At 49.3% G+C, this 17,966-nt stretch overlaps 1 protein-coding gene across 1 annotated transcript in view; it reads left to right on the forward strand.

The window, feature by feature from the left end:
- The window catches only part of LOC135918208 (uncharacterized), a 64,594-nt gene that overhangs the window by 20,840 nt on the left and 25,788 nt on the right, over window positions 1–17,966 (forward strand). Inside the window, exon 2 of the mRNA XM_065451891.2 lies at window positions 16,113–16,251. Coding sequence (XP_065307963.1) covers window positions 16,234–16,251 — 18 coding nt within the window. The 5' untranslated portion in view covers window positions 16,113–16,233. The remainder of the gene's footprint in view (window positions 1–16,112; window positions 16,252–17,966) is intronic.

The following is a 17,966-nucleotide window of genomic DNA, read 5'->3' on the forward strand; positions in this document are numbered from 1 at the left end:
ATATAAATATCAAGAAAGGTTTTGTTCCTCAAAAATCGAAATGGTACAAAGAGGGAGCCAAGCCATTCTTACACGTGCATGCATACATGGAAACATGTAAGGAACATATGCAAGAGTCGCCAAATAACAGTAGACTATTCAGCATTTGTGTAGCGAACTCGCAGTGCTTGCAGAAACTTGCGTTCTTTGGCCCCACAGCTGTGTGGTATTGTGAGTATAACTATTTCCGAGCATTGCTGTGAACACCTGAAGCCAGTTTTCCCTTAACTTGGATAACGGAGTTCCCCAAACTTCGATAGATTTTTGTAGGATACGGCTGATTAATTAATTCATTCATTCCGTATATACTCAAATGCGAAAGTATTGTAGAGGGGAGTGGGTTACAGGTTATTGAACAGCAATTACAAAAATGTAGGAAATTAAACAATACAAATATAAGTGAACGCTAGATGATCCATACGAAAAGCTATCCGAAGGCAAAATTGAACAAAATAAGTTCAGGCATTGATGAAACAATGAACAAATAAAGGAGAAACTGAAAAAGCCATAACAGCACACTCACAGCGAAAGACATGGTGATCTGATACGCCAATTTCAATTTAAAACGCGAACGAAGATTGCCTGAACAAGCAATAATTTGTGATAGAATCAATGTTAGCGGCCACGAAGTTCCAGACTCGTGAGCTGTGCTGAATGAAAGAATCCAGAAAGGTGTTTGTGTGACAGGACGCACAGAAAACTCTGTTATCGTAGTGAATTCGGGATGAATGGTGTATAACTGCAGTGATGACACGCGGAGTTTCGCATGTAAAAATAACTATAGCAAACATTATGAAACATCCATAAACGAAAACCTTTTCTACGTAGTGTTACGACGCCTGTACCGGTGTTACTATTGGGTAGCGTGGCGTTCTCGGCAGGCTGCAGGCATCCGGTAGACTATGGCGACCAGGCAGGGACGGATACGATTTCTACTGCGAAACTTGCACTGTTTATTCAATGGTTGGTGAAGGATATAAAAGAAGAAAATGAATGAATTGAAAATACATAATAGGCCCGCTAAAATCGTAGGCAGGATCTTGCTCACGTCAACGTCACGTGACATGCACTGAGTCTGGTCGGGGATAGCCGGCTGATCCTTTCTCCTAGGCGACTTTGCGCGTGCTTGCCTTCTCTGGTGGCAACCCGCGGGTCCTGTTTGGTTCGTGGAAAGGGTCTCTTCTAGAGTCGGACAGGTCGCGGAAAAAGTTCTCTCCTAGAATCGCATAGTTTGCGAAAAGGGTTCTCCCCTACAGTCACACAGTTTGTGAAAAGGGTTCCGTTTAAAGTCGTACACACACATAGGGGTCTGTCATCACTGCGGGGCGCCCGCGAGACCGGCAACCACTTGAGGCAACCATGGCAAATTAAGGATCCATCCCCCGTTTTGATTAGGCATGGTCTTTGAGCATCCTTATGGCCCGGGGGGTTACACGCCAATCGTAACAGCATCTCCGGCGGGGGAGGAAGATCTCAACGCCTAGGGACCAGCAGCCACTGGGCAAGAGATCGGCGTTTCAGCAGCAGAATTTGCCGTTGGGGTGACGAATCCTTGGTTCCTAGCTTGTAGATTCCTTGCAGTCGTTCATCAGCCCACGTGGCGCGCTTGTATGCCTTTTCTCCTGGTCCGGTCGGGTGAAACTGGACTTGCAAACCGGTCTCGCAACTTTTCGTCTCCTGTTTGGGCAAGCAATCCCTCCAGAACAGTGCCCGACCCACAGCCACAAAGCAAACGAGCACAAGGCCACCGTCTTTCCCATCCCTTTCGAACGCCCTCCCCCGCTAAACACTAAAACCACCATTTCTTGAAAGCGTTAAGACGTGGTTAGTAAAATCAGCTAACAATCAACTACACCTTCGCGATACAAAAAAATGTATAAAAATACTGTCGTAAAAATGCCATGGAAACCAGAGTGAGCATGAGGCTTTCGCTACTCTAGGGGCAACGACTCAGATCGACCGTTGGCATTGCCGTTAAGTTTACCCTTGTTATGGCGAATATCGAAGGTGTACTGTTGACGAGCCAAGCAGCGCAAAAGACGGCCGTCTTTTGTAGGCATAGAGTGAAGCCACGTGAGGGGACAGTGGTCAGTCTCTATGGTGAACCTTGAACCACCGATATAGCAAGCTAGCTTCTGCGCTGTTCATACCACGCAGGCGCATTCCTTTTCTGATGCACTGTATGCTTCTTCACGAACTGAAAGGTTTCTACTGGCGGACAGTACGGGGTGTTCATTTTCGTCTTCTCTCTTTTGACAAAGCACCACCCCCATTCCCCGTTCGCTGCCCTTACATTGAAGAATGAATGGCTTAGAGTAGTCGGGCGAGTTCAACACTGGCTGACTCGTCAGTGCTTTCTTCAGCATAATAAAAGCCTTTTCTTTTGCGTCATCCCACTTTACCGTTTGCGGTTCTGTTTTTCTGAGAGTATCTGTTAAAGAACTGGCCATCTCCGAATAACTCGAGATATATCTTTGGTAATAACCTGCCAAACCAAGGAATGACCAGATGTCCCGCTTGGTGCGTGGTTGCGGGAAGGTGTCTACTGCGGTCAGTTTAACCTCTGAAGGCCGACGATGGCCTTGCCCTATTATAGGAACCAGATAAGCTACTTCCGCGTGCCACAATTTACATTTGGGAGCCTTGACAGTTAAGTTGGCCTCTCGTAGACGACACAACACGGTTCGCAAGTGTTGCATATGGTCCGCCCATGATGAAGAAAAGATGGCTATGTAATCGAGATACAGAAGTGCAAAGCCCTCCATTTCCCGTAGCACCTGGTTCATAAGGCTAGAGAAACAATAGAGAGCATTCTTCAATTCAAAGCTCAGGACTTTCGGCCAAAAGAGAGAGAGAGAGAGAGAGATGAAGAGCAAAGGCAGGGAGGTTAACCAGATATCAGTCTCCGGTTTGCTACCCTTCACTGGGGATGGGAGATAGGGGTTACAAAGATGGCAGAGAGGAAAGCGCTAAAAAAACTGACTTAATCTGACTAAATTGAGCGTAGAGATGAAATTAGTACTGCACACCCTCTCAAGCCTTTCCTCGATATGAGGTATTGGGTAGGTCTGGTACTTCGTGATTAAATTGAGCCTCCGGTAGTCGATACACGGTTGCGGCCCCTTTCCTGGGACCTCAACCAAGATAAGAGGCGAGGTATAATCACGCTCTCCTGTCTCGATTACACCTAGCTCTAACATCTTTCTTATTTCAGCGGCCACGACTTGACGTTGACGAGGTGAAACGCGATAAGCTTTCGAACGAACTGGGTCCGATGAGGTTAACTCGATATTATGAACGATCGCACTGGTCCTGCCTGCTGTGTCCGAAAATATGTCTTTAGATTCAAACATGAATTCCCTCAGTTCGGCCCTTTGATTGGGATTCAACTCTGCCTGCTCTACTCTTCTCAATGGTATCATGAATGTCTTTTGCCCCCGTTATTGATGTTAACTCCGGAAAGTCGACAGGCATCTCCTCTTGGTTCTTTAAGCCACATGTTCACAATGGCCTCCCTCTGCCGGTAGGGTTTAAGTAGATTGCTGTGGTAAACTTGTGGTGTCATTCGTTTTCCCTGTAACGTGATTACGTAGTACGTATCAGATAATTTCTGAATTATGTCAACCGGTCCTTCCCATTGAACCTGTCGTTTGTTTTTCAACGAGGGTTTCAGAATCATTACCTTTTCCCCAACTTCAAAGCGTCGCGTTCGAGCCGTCCTGTCATAGTAATGCTTAGCATTGCTTTGGCCTTTGCGCATTTCCTGCCCTGCTGATTCTTGAGATGTGTGCAGTCGGTCTAACAGTTCTAGCACGTAGGCCACAACCGAAGGGTCGTCCGCCCGGCCTTCCCAGGCTTCTCGAATGATGCTAAGAGGGGACCGAAGGCAGCGACTGTAAACGAGCTCTGAAGGTGAAAAACCTGTTCATTCGTGCGGTGCCCTTCGAAGCGCGAAACTTGTTGCAGGCAAGCAAACCTCCCAATCGGCTTTGAGCTCATAACAAAGGGCTCGCAACAGCCGTTTCATGACTGAGAGGACGTTCTCTACCGCATTTGACTGTGGGTGGTATACGCTGAGCTATGAACAATCTTAATACCACACGTTTCCGGAAACGTCGAAGTTTTCCTGTTCAGAAATCAATATGGCAGGGCTTACATTCAATAACTTCTGCATTCTGCCTCTCGACACATTTCAGGCTCCGGTGTTTTCATGACCTCTTCATTAGCTAGTGTACTTTCCGCAATATCCCCTATAGGGCTGTCCCGTTTTGTGCTGGTTAACGAATCCTCCGTCAAACCTGTTTCCTCCACCCCTGGACATTCGTACACTGCCTTGGCCGCGAGCTCTCTTGCCTTGGACGAGTTAGGGCTCTTACTATTCCCTCACTAAACCCGATTCCCCTGCGTCGCAGCAACTCCTCTGATTTGTTAGAAAACAAATATGGATACTGCGGCGGGAGATGTGCCGAGACGGTGGCTTCAGTGTCCAGTAATTCAAAATGGCATTCGATGCGAATGTGCCACAGGGAGACAAACAGTGGAGGTCTCTACGGCTTGCTTTATCCAAGCACATTCTCCCGTGAACTGACCTTCCTCCATGTACGACGGGTGCACCATGTCCATTGTGGCTGCCGAGTCGTGAAGCACCCGACATGGCTTGTCGTTTACCGTGAGGTCTCTAATGTATGGTTCTAGCAAGTTCAGATTTTCTACGTTACTACTTTGTGACATCAATACTAGTTTGTGATTTCTGCACCCCACGGAGATATGCCCCGTTTGCTGGCAGTTATAGCAAAATACTGGTTTCTTTGCCTCGAAAGCCGTTTTTTCTTGCCTTTGGGCCCTCCGTTCGGGCGACTCCTCCTTTCCTTCGCTGTCCTCGTCACTAGTTTTCACCGAATCTGACCTTTCCATTGTTTTACACCGACTCGACTTTGACCATCGCTTTGGCTTGCCGGGTCTGTATTTATTCATCTCCTTCTTAGGAGTTTCGTTGCCTTCGTCCGCGTGGCGAGTTATGTACTCCTCAGCGAGATCGGCCGCTCTCCTGATAGTGTCTACGCCTGGCCTATATCCTGAACCCAATACTTGATGTTTACTGGCAGCCGGCGGTAGAACTGTTCTAATGCAACGCATTGCATTTTCTTTTCGGCGTCGCCGAGTGCACCCTCTTCTCTGAGCCATTCTTTCAGGTTTACCTCCAAGGTGTATGAGAAATGTGATTGTGACTCACTTTTGGTCTTCTCGAACTTCCTGAATTTTCTCCTGAATTCTTCTGTTGATAATTTATACTTTTTAAGCAGATTCGCATTGACTTTATCGAAGTCCTCTGCTTTTCTTTCCCCACGCGGGCAATAATATCAGCTACCTCACGTGGCAGCAACGTAAGCATTGGATCAGCATTGGATTGCCACATTGGATCAGCGTATATTTACCATCCACGGGTTCCCTTCAACGCCTGGCATCGCCTGGTACCACCAGTGAACCTGTGAGTGCCATATTCTCGGCGTTAAAGACTGTCTGACTCCTCAGCACCACGCGAAGAGCGCTAACCCTAACGGCCGAGTGGTTTGGGTGCCTCACCGCAGCAGAGACGCAGGTGCGCCCGCGGATGCGCGGCATGGCGTTCGCGCAACGCTGTGTCTAACGACGTTCGCCGGTGAGTGCTCCCGCTTCACTCATGACTACCGCGACTACTATGAATTCCCTAAGGGGCTACGACCCGACGGAGATGGACTTCAGCCATGTACCAACATCCCAGCAGCAGCTGATGCCCCCGCAGGATCTCCCGAAGGAAGACAACAGCCATGGCTGGAACATATGGTCCCGGCGCAACAACGAAAGAGCGGCGCAAGCTAAATCCACAGCTCCCAAGCAAGAGCCGGAGCAGAAAGAACGCCGAGAGCGTCCCGCACCGAGACCCCCGCGTCTACCAAGTTTAAAGAATTTTCCATACAAGGTCATCATCCGACCTAAAACCACGGTGGATCTGCAATCTGTGGCTCCACGCTCCTTCGATCTCGAATTAGGGATCCAAGCGGCCCTCGACTCACCGCTACAAGAAAAGCCAACTCTGCGCGTTGTTAGCCAGCAGAACATTATAATGATATGTACTCACTGTGAGGAAGGTGCGTTCCGCCTCGCCAAGCTTAATAGTCTGCACCTCGACGGCAAGAGTATAACAGTCACCGCCTACGTTGCCTTGCCAGAGGATGTTTGCAGGGGTGCAATACATAATATCAAGCCTGAAGTGGGTGATGACTCTATCTTCCAAGACGTCTCCTCACCCAGCCATACAATCCTGGGAGCGCGCCGTCTGGGCAAGACTACGTCGGCAGTCATCGTCTTCGCCGGCCAGAAAGTTCCATTCACGGTCAACTACGGGTGGTCAGAGCGACGCTGCTACATCTACCGGAAAACGAGGGCGGCTTGCGCACCCGTTTGCGCGCTGTGCAAGGGTCCGCACAAGACTTACTCAAGGGACTGCAAGGAGAAATTCCACAGACCACTGAAAAAGAACGCTAGTGCCATGTCATCAAACGCGGCATCAACAACGGAACTTGAAGAAGGTAGGAGCAGGCCGAGGCAGAAGAAGCAGCCTGAACAGCGATGGCGAGTAGCGTCGTCATCAGTCTCCCACTCTCGTTCCACCTCTCGCGGCCGTTCGAGCTCGAGACGCCGGGCAACCGGCTCCAACCAGAACGCCAGTCACGTGGAGGCGGGTAAAGAACAAGGGAAGGAGAACCTCACGAAGACCACCGGGGCGCTGAAGAAGACGTCCTCGGGTCAGCTCTCAGATTCGAAGGTGAGCTTTGCAGAGTGGCCTCCCCTCCCCTCGTCCACCCCGCATAATAACACGCAGTTGGCAGCACTCAAAAAAGAGATAGAAAGTCTTAAAAAACAAGTCAGCGCTTTGACAATCCAAAACCAAGAGCTTAAGTGGGCCACTACTAATGCAATAACGCCGGTAATTCAGCCGACTCCTCAAAGCCAAACACAGCAGGTACCTAGCTCCCAGCCTGCCTTAGGCGAGGTCTACCAACAAATTATCCAAGAACTCCGATCCTTCAAGGAGGAGTTTCGAGCCTTTCCTATTTACGTGAACGTCCAATTCCAAGAAATTCGAGAGCAAATTGCAAACAACAGACGATACACGGAGACGGCAATTTCTGCACTTCGGAAGGAACATGCGGATAAAAGACATAAGTCCAAATTCGCTCGTACAGTGCAAGTGGACGAGCCCTCCGATACAGACTCACCATGCCAGCCAAACCTAGAATAAAGATCTGGCAGTGGAACTGCCGGGGCTACAGGAGAAAGCAGGCGGCTCTCAATCTCCTACTATCTCAGGAATCTGACCCACCGGCAGCTATCCTAATTCAAGAACCCCACCTAATACCTATCAAACCCCAAGACTATGTGACTTATCAGCAAGGCCAGTTAACTGCCACGTTAGTGCACAAACTATACACTGCCATACTGCACGACCCTTTCGAGCCGGATATTGCACACTGCTATATTACTATTCTTCCTCTCCAAAGAGGAGCGACAAGCACGCATGTATTGAATGTTTACAGCCCTCCCAAAGACAGGCACGCAAGATTGGGTTCCCTCATAAAGAAATTTCTGAGCTTAGCGGGCCATGCCCCCTGCGTGATTGGGGGTGACTTCAACGCACCGCACCCTTCATGGGGCTACCCGGCGGCGACACCAAAAGGCAGAAAACTGGAAGAAGTAGTGACGCAAGAAGGGCTATCGATCCTCACCGATCCCACTTACCCTACGAGGCTGGGAAACAGTGTTCGTAGAGACATGTGTCCGGACCTGACGTTCACCAAGAACATAAACAGCGCGATTTGGAAGAATACCGAACAGCACCTGGGAAGCGATCACTTCATCCTCTCCCTGGAGATAAGCACAAACGCGTGCAAACGCAAAATAGGTATCGCAAGAATTACGAACTGGGACAGGTGGAGACAGGCCCGGGCATCTACTGCAAACCCTATTACAAACCTAGAGGAATGGGTTAAGGGTGAGGTGCAAGCTTTGAAAGCCTTTACGAAAGAGGTCTGCACGACAGAAGACTGCCCAGCGGTCGATCCGCACCTTCTACATTTATGGGAAGCAAGACACTCAATGACAAAGAGATGGCAAAGACAACGGCTTAACCGCAAACTCAGGAAAAAAATAGACGAGATAAACAAAAAGGCAGAATCCTACGCCATAACCTTGGCTAGACAGAACTGGAATACGCTCTGCGATGGTATTCAGGGGAAGCTAGGTGTGTCAAAGACTTGGAAGCTCCTGCGTGCCCTAATCGACCCCAGCAGCAGCAAGTCGGCCACTAAAGACAGGCTCACGAAGATTATACACGCCATCCCGGGTACGGACACAGAGTTGATGGAAAAGCTCAAGACCAGGTATCTGTGCACGGACCCAGTCGGGGAACAAACGGAGTATTCTGGGCTGCCGAATGCGAAGCTGGACATCCCACTCACGAAAGAATAGATCAAAGCAGAAATAGCAGCCATGAGAAAAAATGCAGCTCCTGGTCCAGATCAAATAACAGCAAAGCTCCTATTTAACCTCAACGATGACACCATCACCTCGCTGGTGGAATGCTTCAACGAGCAGCATTGGGCTACGGGAACGCTACCAATATCCTGGAAGACGGCCGAGGTTCGGTTCATTCCGAAGCCGAACAAACCCCTTAAACTGGATAATCTAAGACCGATATCGCGGACCTCGTGTTTGGGCAAGCTCATAGAGAGGGTCATCAACACGAGACTCAGTAGATACTTAGAAGAGAACAACCTCCTACCTAACACTCAATTCGGCTTTCGCCCTCACCTATCGACCCAGGACGCCCTCTTGTACCTGTACAAGGATCTCCTTGAGACTCCCCCCAAGTCACAGACAAGGGCCATCCTGGCACTTGATTTGAAAGGAGCGTTTGACAACGTTCCGCATAAAAATATTCTTCAAAGCCTCGCCGACGCCAACTGTGGCGTCAGAACCTACAACTATGTCAAAAACTTCTTATCAGCAAGGCAAGCCACTATAAACTTCGGTGGAATAAAATCAGATCCCGTCACTCTAGGCCCGAGAGGAACTCCGCAAGGAGCGGCACTGTCACCCATTTTGTTCAATTTGGCTATGAAAGATCTCCCAGGCCTTCTCTCCGAAATCCCGGGTATCAAACACACATTGTATGCGGATGATATCACTGTCTGGTGCAACTCGGGGAGTGACGCCGAGATCGAGGAGCGTCTTCAAGCAGCAGCGGACACGGTAGACCAGTACGCAAGGGAAAGAGGCCTCCAGTGTGCGCCGGAAAAGTCCGAGTTGCTCATCCTGAAGAACCCGAGGACACCCCTGGCGCAGAGCATCACGGTGTATATAGGCAACCACTCAGTACCGAAACCCACGGAGATCAAGATCCTAGGGCTGTATATCCCGCAGAGGAGACAGAACACCACCACTGTGAAGAAGCTTACAACATCCACCGAGCAAATCTTCCGGATGTTGCATCGTATCAGAAATAAGCACCATGGCATGAAGGAAAGGGACGCCATCCGCTTAGTGCAGGCTTTCGTGATTTCTCGGATAATGTACGGGACGGCATTCCTTAACCTCTCCAAGTCGGAAATTGAAAAGTTGGAGACACTGATCCGGAAGGCCTACAAGACGGCACTGGGGCTACCAAACTCCACGCCAACGGCAAAGCTCATGGCTCTAGGAGTAGATAATACCTTCAAAGAGATGTGGCAAGCACAATGCCTCTCACAACTCAATAGGCTCGCACTCACAAAACCAGGTAGAGATCTGCTCGAAAAGATCCATATTAATCTGCCCTATACGATAGACCAAAGGGAAGAGGTACCACGTGATGTGAGGAGACGCATCAATATATACCCCATTCCGCGGAACATGCATCCCGTATATAACATCGAAAGGAGAAAAGCAAGAGGGGAAGCCCTGCAGAAGAAATAGGACGAGCAACCTAACACCCTCCATGTGGACGCCGCAGGGCCAAAGAATGGAGTGATGACTATTGTGGTCTCAACGCCTTCAGGATCGATGGTGAATTGCGCCTCGATGAAAACATCCAACCCCACTCACGCAGAGGAAGCAGCTATTGCATTAGCTATAGCATGTAACCCCAACGCCGATGTGCTCACTGACTCCCAGAACGCCTGTCGCAACTTCAATAATGGATTAGTTCACAGGTCAGGGTTGTCATTGCTGACTAAGCATCCACCCAGCCAAGCCTCAGTCATCTGGTTTCCCGGTCACCTGGAACTACCAGGAGGAAACGAAGCCGCTCACAGGCATGCCCGAGCTCTTCTTTACCGGGCGTCTCCCCCTAATGACCGTGAAGAGTGCTGGGACCTAACTGCTTTAGCAGTGTACGCTGACAATCTCGCACCATACAGAACAGCCAGAAAGGAGTACCCAACACCACATAAATCCCTCAATAAGTTGCAAGAGAACACTCTTAGGAGGCTACCCAACATACCCAACGCCAGCTAAGTTACACCAGTGGTACCCTACACTATACTCTCCGCAATGCCCACACTGTGGAGAGGTAGCTAACCTCTACCACATGGTGTGGGCTTGCCAGTTTAACCCCATAGTTGACCCCATTCCAAATCCCTCAAAAGAGCAGTGGGAGGCTATTCTGCTCAGCGATGATCCTGACCGTCAGCACTGGCTGGTGGGGAGGGCCAGCGCAGCAGCAGTAACCAGTGGGCTACCGGAATAGGCGGCCCACCCACGAGTTCTACGAATATCCTGCAAATAAAGATGTTTTCAATCAATCGATCAACCCTCCTACTGCGTAGGGTTCCATCAAATCTGTCATTCTGCTTTCGCGTTCTCGTGCCTCTGTGCTAGGCCTTTCAGTATTTTGAGCCTTCAGAAACTCACTATCTAGGCGCCTCATTTCGAGTGCGTCACGTGAAACACGGTCGCGCTCTTCTTTGGTCTCACGTGCTGCCCGCTCGCGCTCTTCTTTTTCATCTAGGCGCTTACGCTCTTCCTCCTTATCCGCAATGCTGTCTAGGCATTCCTTCAGTTCATCGTCGTCTGCCCCGATCGCTTCGATCTCCTCAATGATCTCCGGCTTTCTCTTCGATTCGGCAAATTGGAGACCCAATTCTCTTGCCAAGTTAAACAATTCCGGTTTCTTTAGTGCCTTCAAGTTCATCGCTGCCCTAAGTGCTGCCAACTCTTCACCCTATAACAACCTCGACGTACTCAAAACTTCCGTCAATGGTTAAAGAAAAATCACTGCTTTGTACTACACCAAAAAATACGTAAAGCCAAGTGATATCTTAGTGAAGAAAAGCCGTGCACTCACCATATGCAGTCATGACTCCTGACACCTTCCTTCCGAACGTTGTCACCAGGACGAAGAGGAGACGATCTCTTAGAAATTATCCAACGTTGGGGTCTCCGGGCTAGCGTATCCCATCACTACCAACCAGTGTTGCGACGCCTGTACCAGCGTTACTATTGGATAGCGTGGCGTGTCGGCAGGCTGCAGGCGTCCGGTAGACCATGGCGACCAGGCAGGGACGAGATAATTTCTAGTGCTAAACGTGCACTGTTTATTCAATGGTTGGTGAAGGATGTAGAAGAGAATGAATGACTTGAAAATGCATTGCGAGGCCGCTTATATAGGCCCGCTAAAATCGTAGGCGGGATCTTGCTCTAGTCAACATCGCGTGACATGCACTGAGTATGGTCGGTGATGGGCGGCGGATCCTTTCTCCTAGGCGCCGTTGCACGTGTTTGCCTCATCAAGCGGCAACCCGCGGGTCCTGTTTGGTTCGCGGAAAGGGTCTCCCCTAGAGTCGTACAGGTCGCGGATAGGGTTCTCTCCTAGAATCGCACAGTTTGTGAAAAGGCTTCTCCCCTGGAGTCGTACGGTGGCATTTTGTGTATTCGGTTACTTCTGATAATGACCAGCATTCGGAGGCATCGGATTGGTATCGCAGTGCTGTGTCAGCGTGAACGAGGGCTCATGTCCGCATAATACAAATAATTGCGAAAACTAGCTCTTCGCTTACGACGCACTATTGCGCGCGTAAGTTGCAAAAAACCATGTCACAGGTGGAGTGGTCGGCCGGATGCGGCGTATTTAGTGAACATCTCACCAAGAGCGAGATCGAAGCGCTCATTTCATTAGTTTAGGATGGTACATGGTGGATGTGCGGTGGATTACCTGGTATTCGGCAAGAAGAGCTTCGACAATTTGAGACAGAAACGCACTTCCTTTTCACTGGGGAGTTTTCGAGGTACATCGTGTTGAAGCATGAAATTGCCTTTGATGAAAAAAAAAGCAATATTGCGTGCTGTAGCAGCAGGAAGGGCAGCTGCATCAGCATATCGGGTGAGGTGGTCAACACCAACGTCGATGGCCCATCGGCTCTCAGATTCCGTGCACGGGAGTGGGCCGTAAAGCTAATGCCGACAGTGTCGGAAGGACGCGCAGTGCAAGGCTGAGAGGCTGGACCTTGTCGGCCGAGCCTCGGGGAGGCACCTTGCATTATTGGCATGCGGCGCAAGCACTGATGTACCTACGGATGGAGCTCTACCTACACCATGTTATGAAAGGCAAAAATTGTCATCCAACTGAATTGTCGCACGAAGCTACAAAGGAAGCCCCGACGGGTTTCTCAGGAAGAAAGCCTCGCAATTGAAGAAAAATTCGCCCCAATAATGCGAACCCGAGACAAACGCCTTTACGGGGAGGTCGCTCTACGATCTGAGCTAACGAGGACGCTAGCAGATCATAGAGCGAGGGCGAATCAATCGACAACTCGAGGCACTGGGACACTAAATATGGCAAATGAGTTCTGCAGAATGCTTGCCCGAAAGCTAGAATAAAGTACGAGAAAGGGAAACCACATCCGTAGAAGCGTTGTGCAACCTTGCATGACCAAGTACGCCTGTGTGAGCACTCAGTGGATCTGCATTGAACAGCAGCGCAGATGTCGGAGCGCATGGGATGGGGTATTACGAGAAGCAATTGCGACCATGAGGCATATATACCCGTGTGTCTCTGCTAAGTTAGTCAAGGCGTTCGACGAAAGAAAAAGTAAAAAAAGGAACATGGGGTAAGAAACGATCATAAAATCTACGATGTTCAATCTCAATAAATTTTGCGCTCTTTGGGGCTTATCTTGCACCTAACGGCGGCTTGCGCGAGGGCCGATGTCGCATGCCGCCGTTAGCCACGGGCCGATGCGCTTCCCCTCCACGAACAGGGCTGAGTGCAGCGACTTGCTTGTTCGCACAAGCACAACAGCAGCGGCGAGTCTCTAGGCGCACTGCGAGACTGTGAAGGCGAATGGTTGCGCCAAAATTGGTCGCCAGTGTTGCCATCCATCGTCAGCTTCTCCAGTGCACTCGTAAGTCGGTTAACTGTGTCCTCCAGGCGCGAGAGTCGGTCTCCTGGCTCTGAGACTCTCGCAACGGCGATAAGTAGGTGGCCCGCAGACGAGCAGTCACGTATGCGGGCAGCGAGTGCAGCTAGCCGATCGATATTCGTCTCGTCGGAACCCGCCAGAACCATGCGGGCAGACTGTGGGAGGCGCTGCAAGAACAGCTCGAGCAAAATTGGAAGCTGGCTCTCGTTTGCAGAGTGCTCACCCAGTAACTGACGCAACCGGTGCAGGAGTTGTGACGGTCGGTGGTCGCCGAGTTTCTCGGAGAGGAGCTGCTGGAGCCTACTCTGTTGCGATGGCTCGGGGCGCTGCAGGACCGTGCGTTTCAGGTCGTCGTATGCTGTGACCGAAGGCGTAGCTGCTTGCAAGTCGTCTATGGCATCTGCGATGTCGGAGGGTAGCGCGGCGACGATGTACAGTTACTTTGCCGCCTGTAATGTGATGCACCATAGTTGCAAACGGGCCTCTACTTGCATAAACTGAACTCGGAGATTCTTATAGACCAAAATCTGGAAAGCTAAGGACCTCCGCCGATGACAGGAGACATTATCGTGGCGTCGTCTCCGTCAGCAGGAGTAGGAGTAGCGTCGTCCATGACTAGTGTGCGGGAAAAAACGTAAATGCCCTGGATCACCACTTGTTGGAGCTCGGTTTGGAGGAGTACACGTCTTGACAGGTTCAGAATGGAGAGTTGACTGGCTTTATTCAAAAGTAAAAGCAGGTTTGCCAAATGGCAGTGGTGGTGCTTCAGTCGGGCAGCCACTTCACTTCCAAGATAGAGCAGGAGGCAATGACCCCACGGCGAGGCAATGCAAAGGGTAGGACGGTCGCTACAAGATATTTTCAGGGCTATTGCTAGTAGGACTCTGGTTAGTGATTTTGTTACTCTAATATTCTAACCACGACAAACCATTAAAACTGTGCTGCCCCGGCAACGCAATATCCGGTTATGATTGTAAATTGCAATGGGAAAACAAAATGCACATATATGCACCATAAGTGAGTCTTTACATTGCTGTTGAAATTAATTAGATGTTTCAGAAATTCTGGCAAGAAAGGTTCTAATTTTTTAGTGCAGAGACGACTCAAGTGAAACGTAGCTCCAGAAATAACGCTAAGGATCTGGATTCGGTCGCATGTTTGTGCGCAAGAAATACCTACTAAATATTAGTTCATTTTCCAAAGCGACTTTCTTACTGAGGATTCCCAAATATGTGAGGCCTGTCTTAGAAATTCCTAAATATGAGTGAATAAAGTCTATGTAGAAATGTGATCACACTCATGTTAACATGCATGTGTCTATGTTACCATTAAGTTAGCTGGAAGAAACCGATTGCATATTGTTTCCATTGCAAACCATTGCCAATCCTTCCTCGGGAATACATCCCATATGCAAAAGACATAATTTTTCTTCGCCGATGAAGACAAGAACCAGTCACGAACGATGCGAAGAAGACAATAGATCATTTCCTCTTATCTTGTAGGCGTTTTTCTGTATTAAAGAAAAGGGCTACTGGAAATCCCGCCTCACAATATTGACTTAGATTTATCTTTGCCTGTGATCTTAACTTTTGGAGCCTTCATTATTCGGTTCAGCCACAGAAGTGTTTTCTGGGCAATTCAAAATTACCTGATTGAAACTAATCGATTGCCATGTTAGGCTGATCCTCCCCTATTTCCACCACAGTTTTCTTTTATATATTTATTCATTCATTTAATTAATTGTCTATTTATTTATTAGTCTTTTTTTATTCACGGTTTTCTTCTGGTTGCTTTTTTCCCTCACAAAAAATACTTTCAAGCTCCATTGTTGAAATTGTAAATTTCCCTGTTTTTATTCACTTAATTTAACTCCACGATTCATGACGAATCCTGTACTGTGGTTATGCGCCACAACCACTCAGGAGAGCAACAACAACAGCAACTCCACTCCTAGCCTGCGACTCAACGGAGAGCCCCAAATTTCAATTTGGATGTACGCAGATGTTACAACGTACGCTGTTATGGGCTCATTTTGTTGCCGATGTTGTCCGCCGCCACCGGTGTCCGTCAGAGCTATCGCCAGGAATTAAGAAATAAATACTGTTACGTCTCAAAACGGCAATAAGCCTTCCTTGGATCCTTCCCACGAGCAGCCCTTTCATCAGCACCACCGTCATGGCGAGCCCACTACTTGATGAAAGGGGCCAACGTAGAGGACTTCCGTGGGAACGGCGTCAACTTCAGTTTCTCAGATTGCCGCGTAGTTGCGACGTATGCGGGTGTGATGGCGCAACATAGCAGGCGGAGTCCGGCAGAACGGTGCGATGCCATAGGCGGGAGTTTGCGAACAATTCGACAATTGGGATTGGCGGAGACACAGTCATCAGATTCCCTAGTCTAGATACCTAGGGAAGAAGACTGTTTTAAATGCGGACACGTTTGGCACAGTGGTGTGTCCTGACCTCTGCTGACCTGTGTGTCCTGACGTGTCCTGGTGTACGCTCAGATATGTGTGCTCAGACATGTAGTTCTCCTACATGGAGTGCACTTCCACATCTGGAGCCAGTGTAAATAATGTAAAAATATCATTTCTTTCGCTCCTACGCACGTACGTCGTACTTCTCTCTGTGCCTGAAGGATTTCTGGTCTAAACGCTACCCCGAGTCTCAAGAACTGGCGGTAATGGTGGGACGGAACGTGCGGCCAGCGCCAATCGCCAACTGGTTCTCGAGAGGCTGGATGAACGCTGCAGCGCATCATGACTTTGCGGTACAGGGTGAGTGCCTGGCTTTGCGCTTGAGTTCATCGGGTCTTTAGCATAGACTTAAATGAAGTGTTTCAGTTTCGCCCGAAAGGCCAAGCATCGATTGTGATAGCAAACTAGTAGACAGCTATACGAAGTAAGGATAGTAGCTTTATCGGCCGTATAAACTTGGAAACATTCGCTTACTAACCGAATTAACAAGCATGATGTCAGCGCGCACAAGCAAACAAGAACACATCACACTCGAGGAGCGCGGACACTCGCTGTCAAAACGAAGGTGTGAGCAAGCGCGGCAGCAGCAGCGAGCGAGTTGACCTTCGTGCTGTCTATCGCTGCAATGCAAAATCGGCGAGAACACGGAGCGCACAAAGGTTTGGGCCGTCTGCAGAACCCTTTCGGCTGTGAAAAGTACGCACTTGTTACCGGAGTCGAAGCCGCCCCCCCCCCCCCCCACAGCTCTCTGTCCCGCGCTGCCTCCCTTCTTTCCTCCCTATCGCGCGCGAGATTGAGTCACGATCGTTAGTTGTGCTTTCGCCGGGTGGCGGAGTACGCAGTTGCTGCTGGAGCACAACGCCGCCTCATCTTTCTGCCTTTTATCCCACCGCGTAATTTCGCGCGACGGAAGACGGCACTTTTTCTCTACGCTTTCTTCTTTTGCGCGCGCCAGATTGAGCCGCGATCGTCGAGTTCCCTCGCGTGCTTCCACACGCACACACAGCATACTTCGCGCGGCGCATCGCTGCGCAACTTTTCAAATAACAATACGTGTCTGTTTTGGCACTTGCTAGAGGAGTAAACGAGGGATCCAAAATAACAGTGGTTGTTCCGCAAATATATATTTCTCTATAATTCTTCCAGAGCTAATTCAAAAAATGTTGCTATAGTCGGATACAACTAAAGTCTGCAGTGAAGCCCCGCCCACGCTTTCATAACCGCCAGCCACTGTTCCTTCGCGAGGCTGCAAATAATTCGTAATTCACTTTTCCTGTTACCCAAATAAGGCGCGGTAACCCCAAAAATAAAGTAATCTATAGTGCGTAATTTTATACGCTTTCCCGCGCCTATTATAGTGGAATGGCGAAAGCCTAATTCTTTATTGAACTGAAATAATATGCTTGCTTCGCTGCAACTATTGTCAAGTTTCACTTCAGTTGGCTGTGAAGTTTCATGAGTAAACCGGGCTCAGCAGTGAAATGAACTGTACCGCCGACTTTTGAAGAGTGAAATGCACAGACTCCATTCATTTTCGGCATGTCTGGTGCGCAAGTCCATTTGATGTGGTTCCTTGTTTGCCAAGTAAAGGAGAGGTCTACTAGCAGGCCCACCTATCTAGTAACGTTGGGCCTACCTGTGAGACACACCTTATTTCATTTCTCTTTTGCGGGTTTACGCGCATTTATGGCGAATTGTGGGCGTTATCCATATCTGTGCTAGTAAAAGTACCTCCCCTCGTCTTTTGCATAGAGAGAAGTGGTTCTTGAGGGGAAGGAGAAAAGGCTAGCGCTATTTTCTGCAACCCATGCGGTGTAGGGGTCGAAGAACGGACTTCGCGGATGAAAACCAAACTTGGGAGTATTTATTTTACATTATTTACAAGGAGGTGAGAGTCAATGAACCGTCGTACAGTCATTACGGGCCGGCAGCAACTCGGACGCTGCGGCCCGCGGCAAGAAGTTCGAGAGAGGTGAATCAGGGAAACAGGGAATGCTCTGGTCTCTCTAGAATCC

This window comes from Dermacentor albipictus, chromosome 1, assembly GCF_038994185.2.
Source record: "Dermacentor albipictus isolate Rhodes 1998 colony chromosome 1, USDA_Dalb.pri_finalv2, whole genome shotgun sequence".
Lineage (NCBI taxonomy): Eukaryota > Metazoa > Arthropoda > Arachnida > Ixodida > Ixodidae > Dermacentor > Dermacentor albipictus.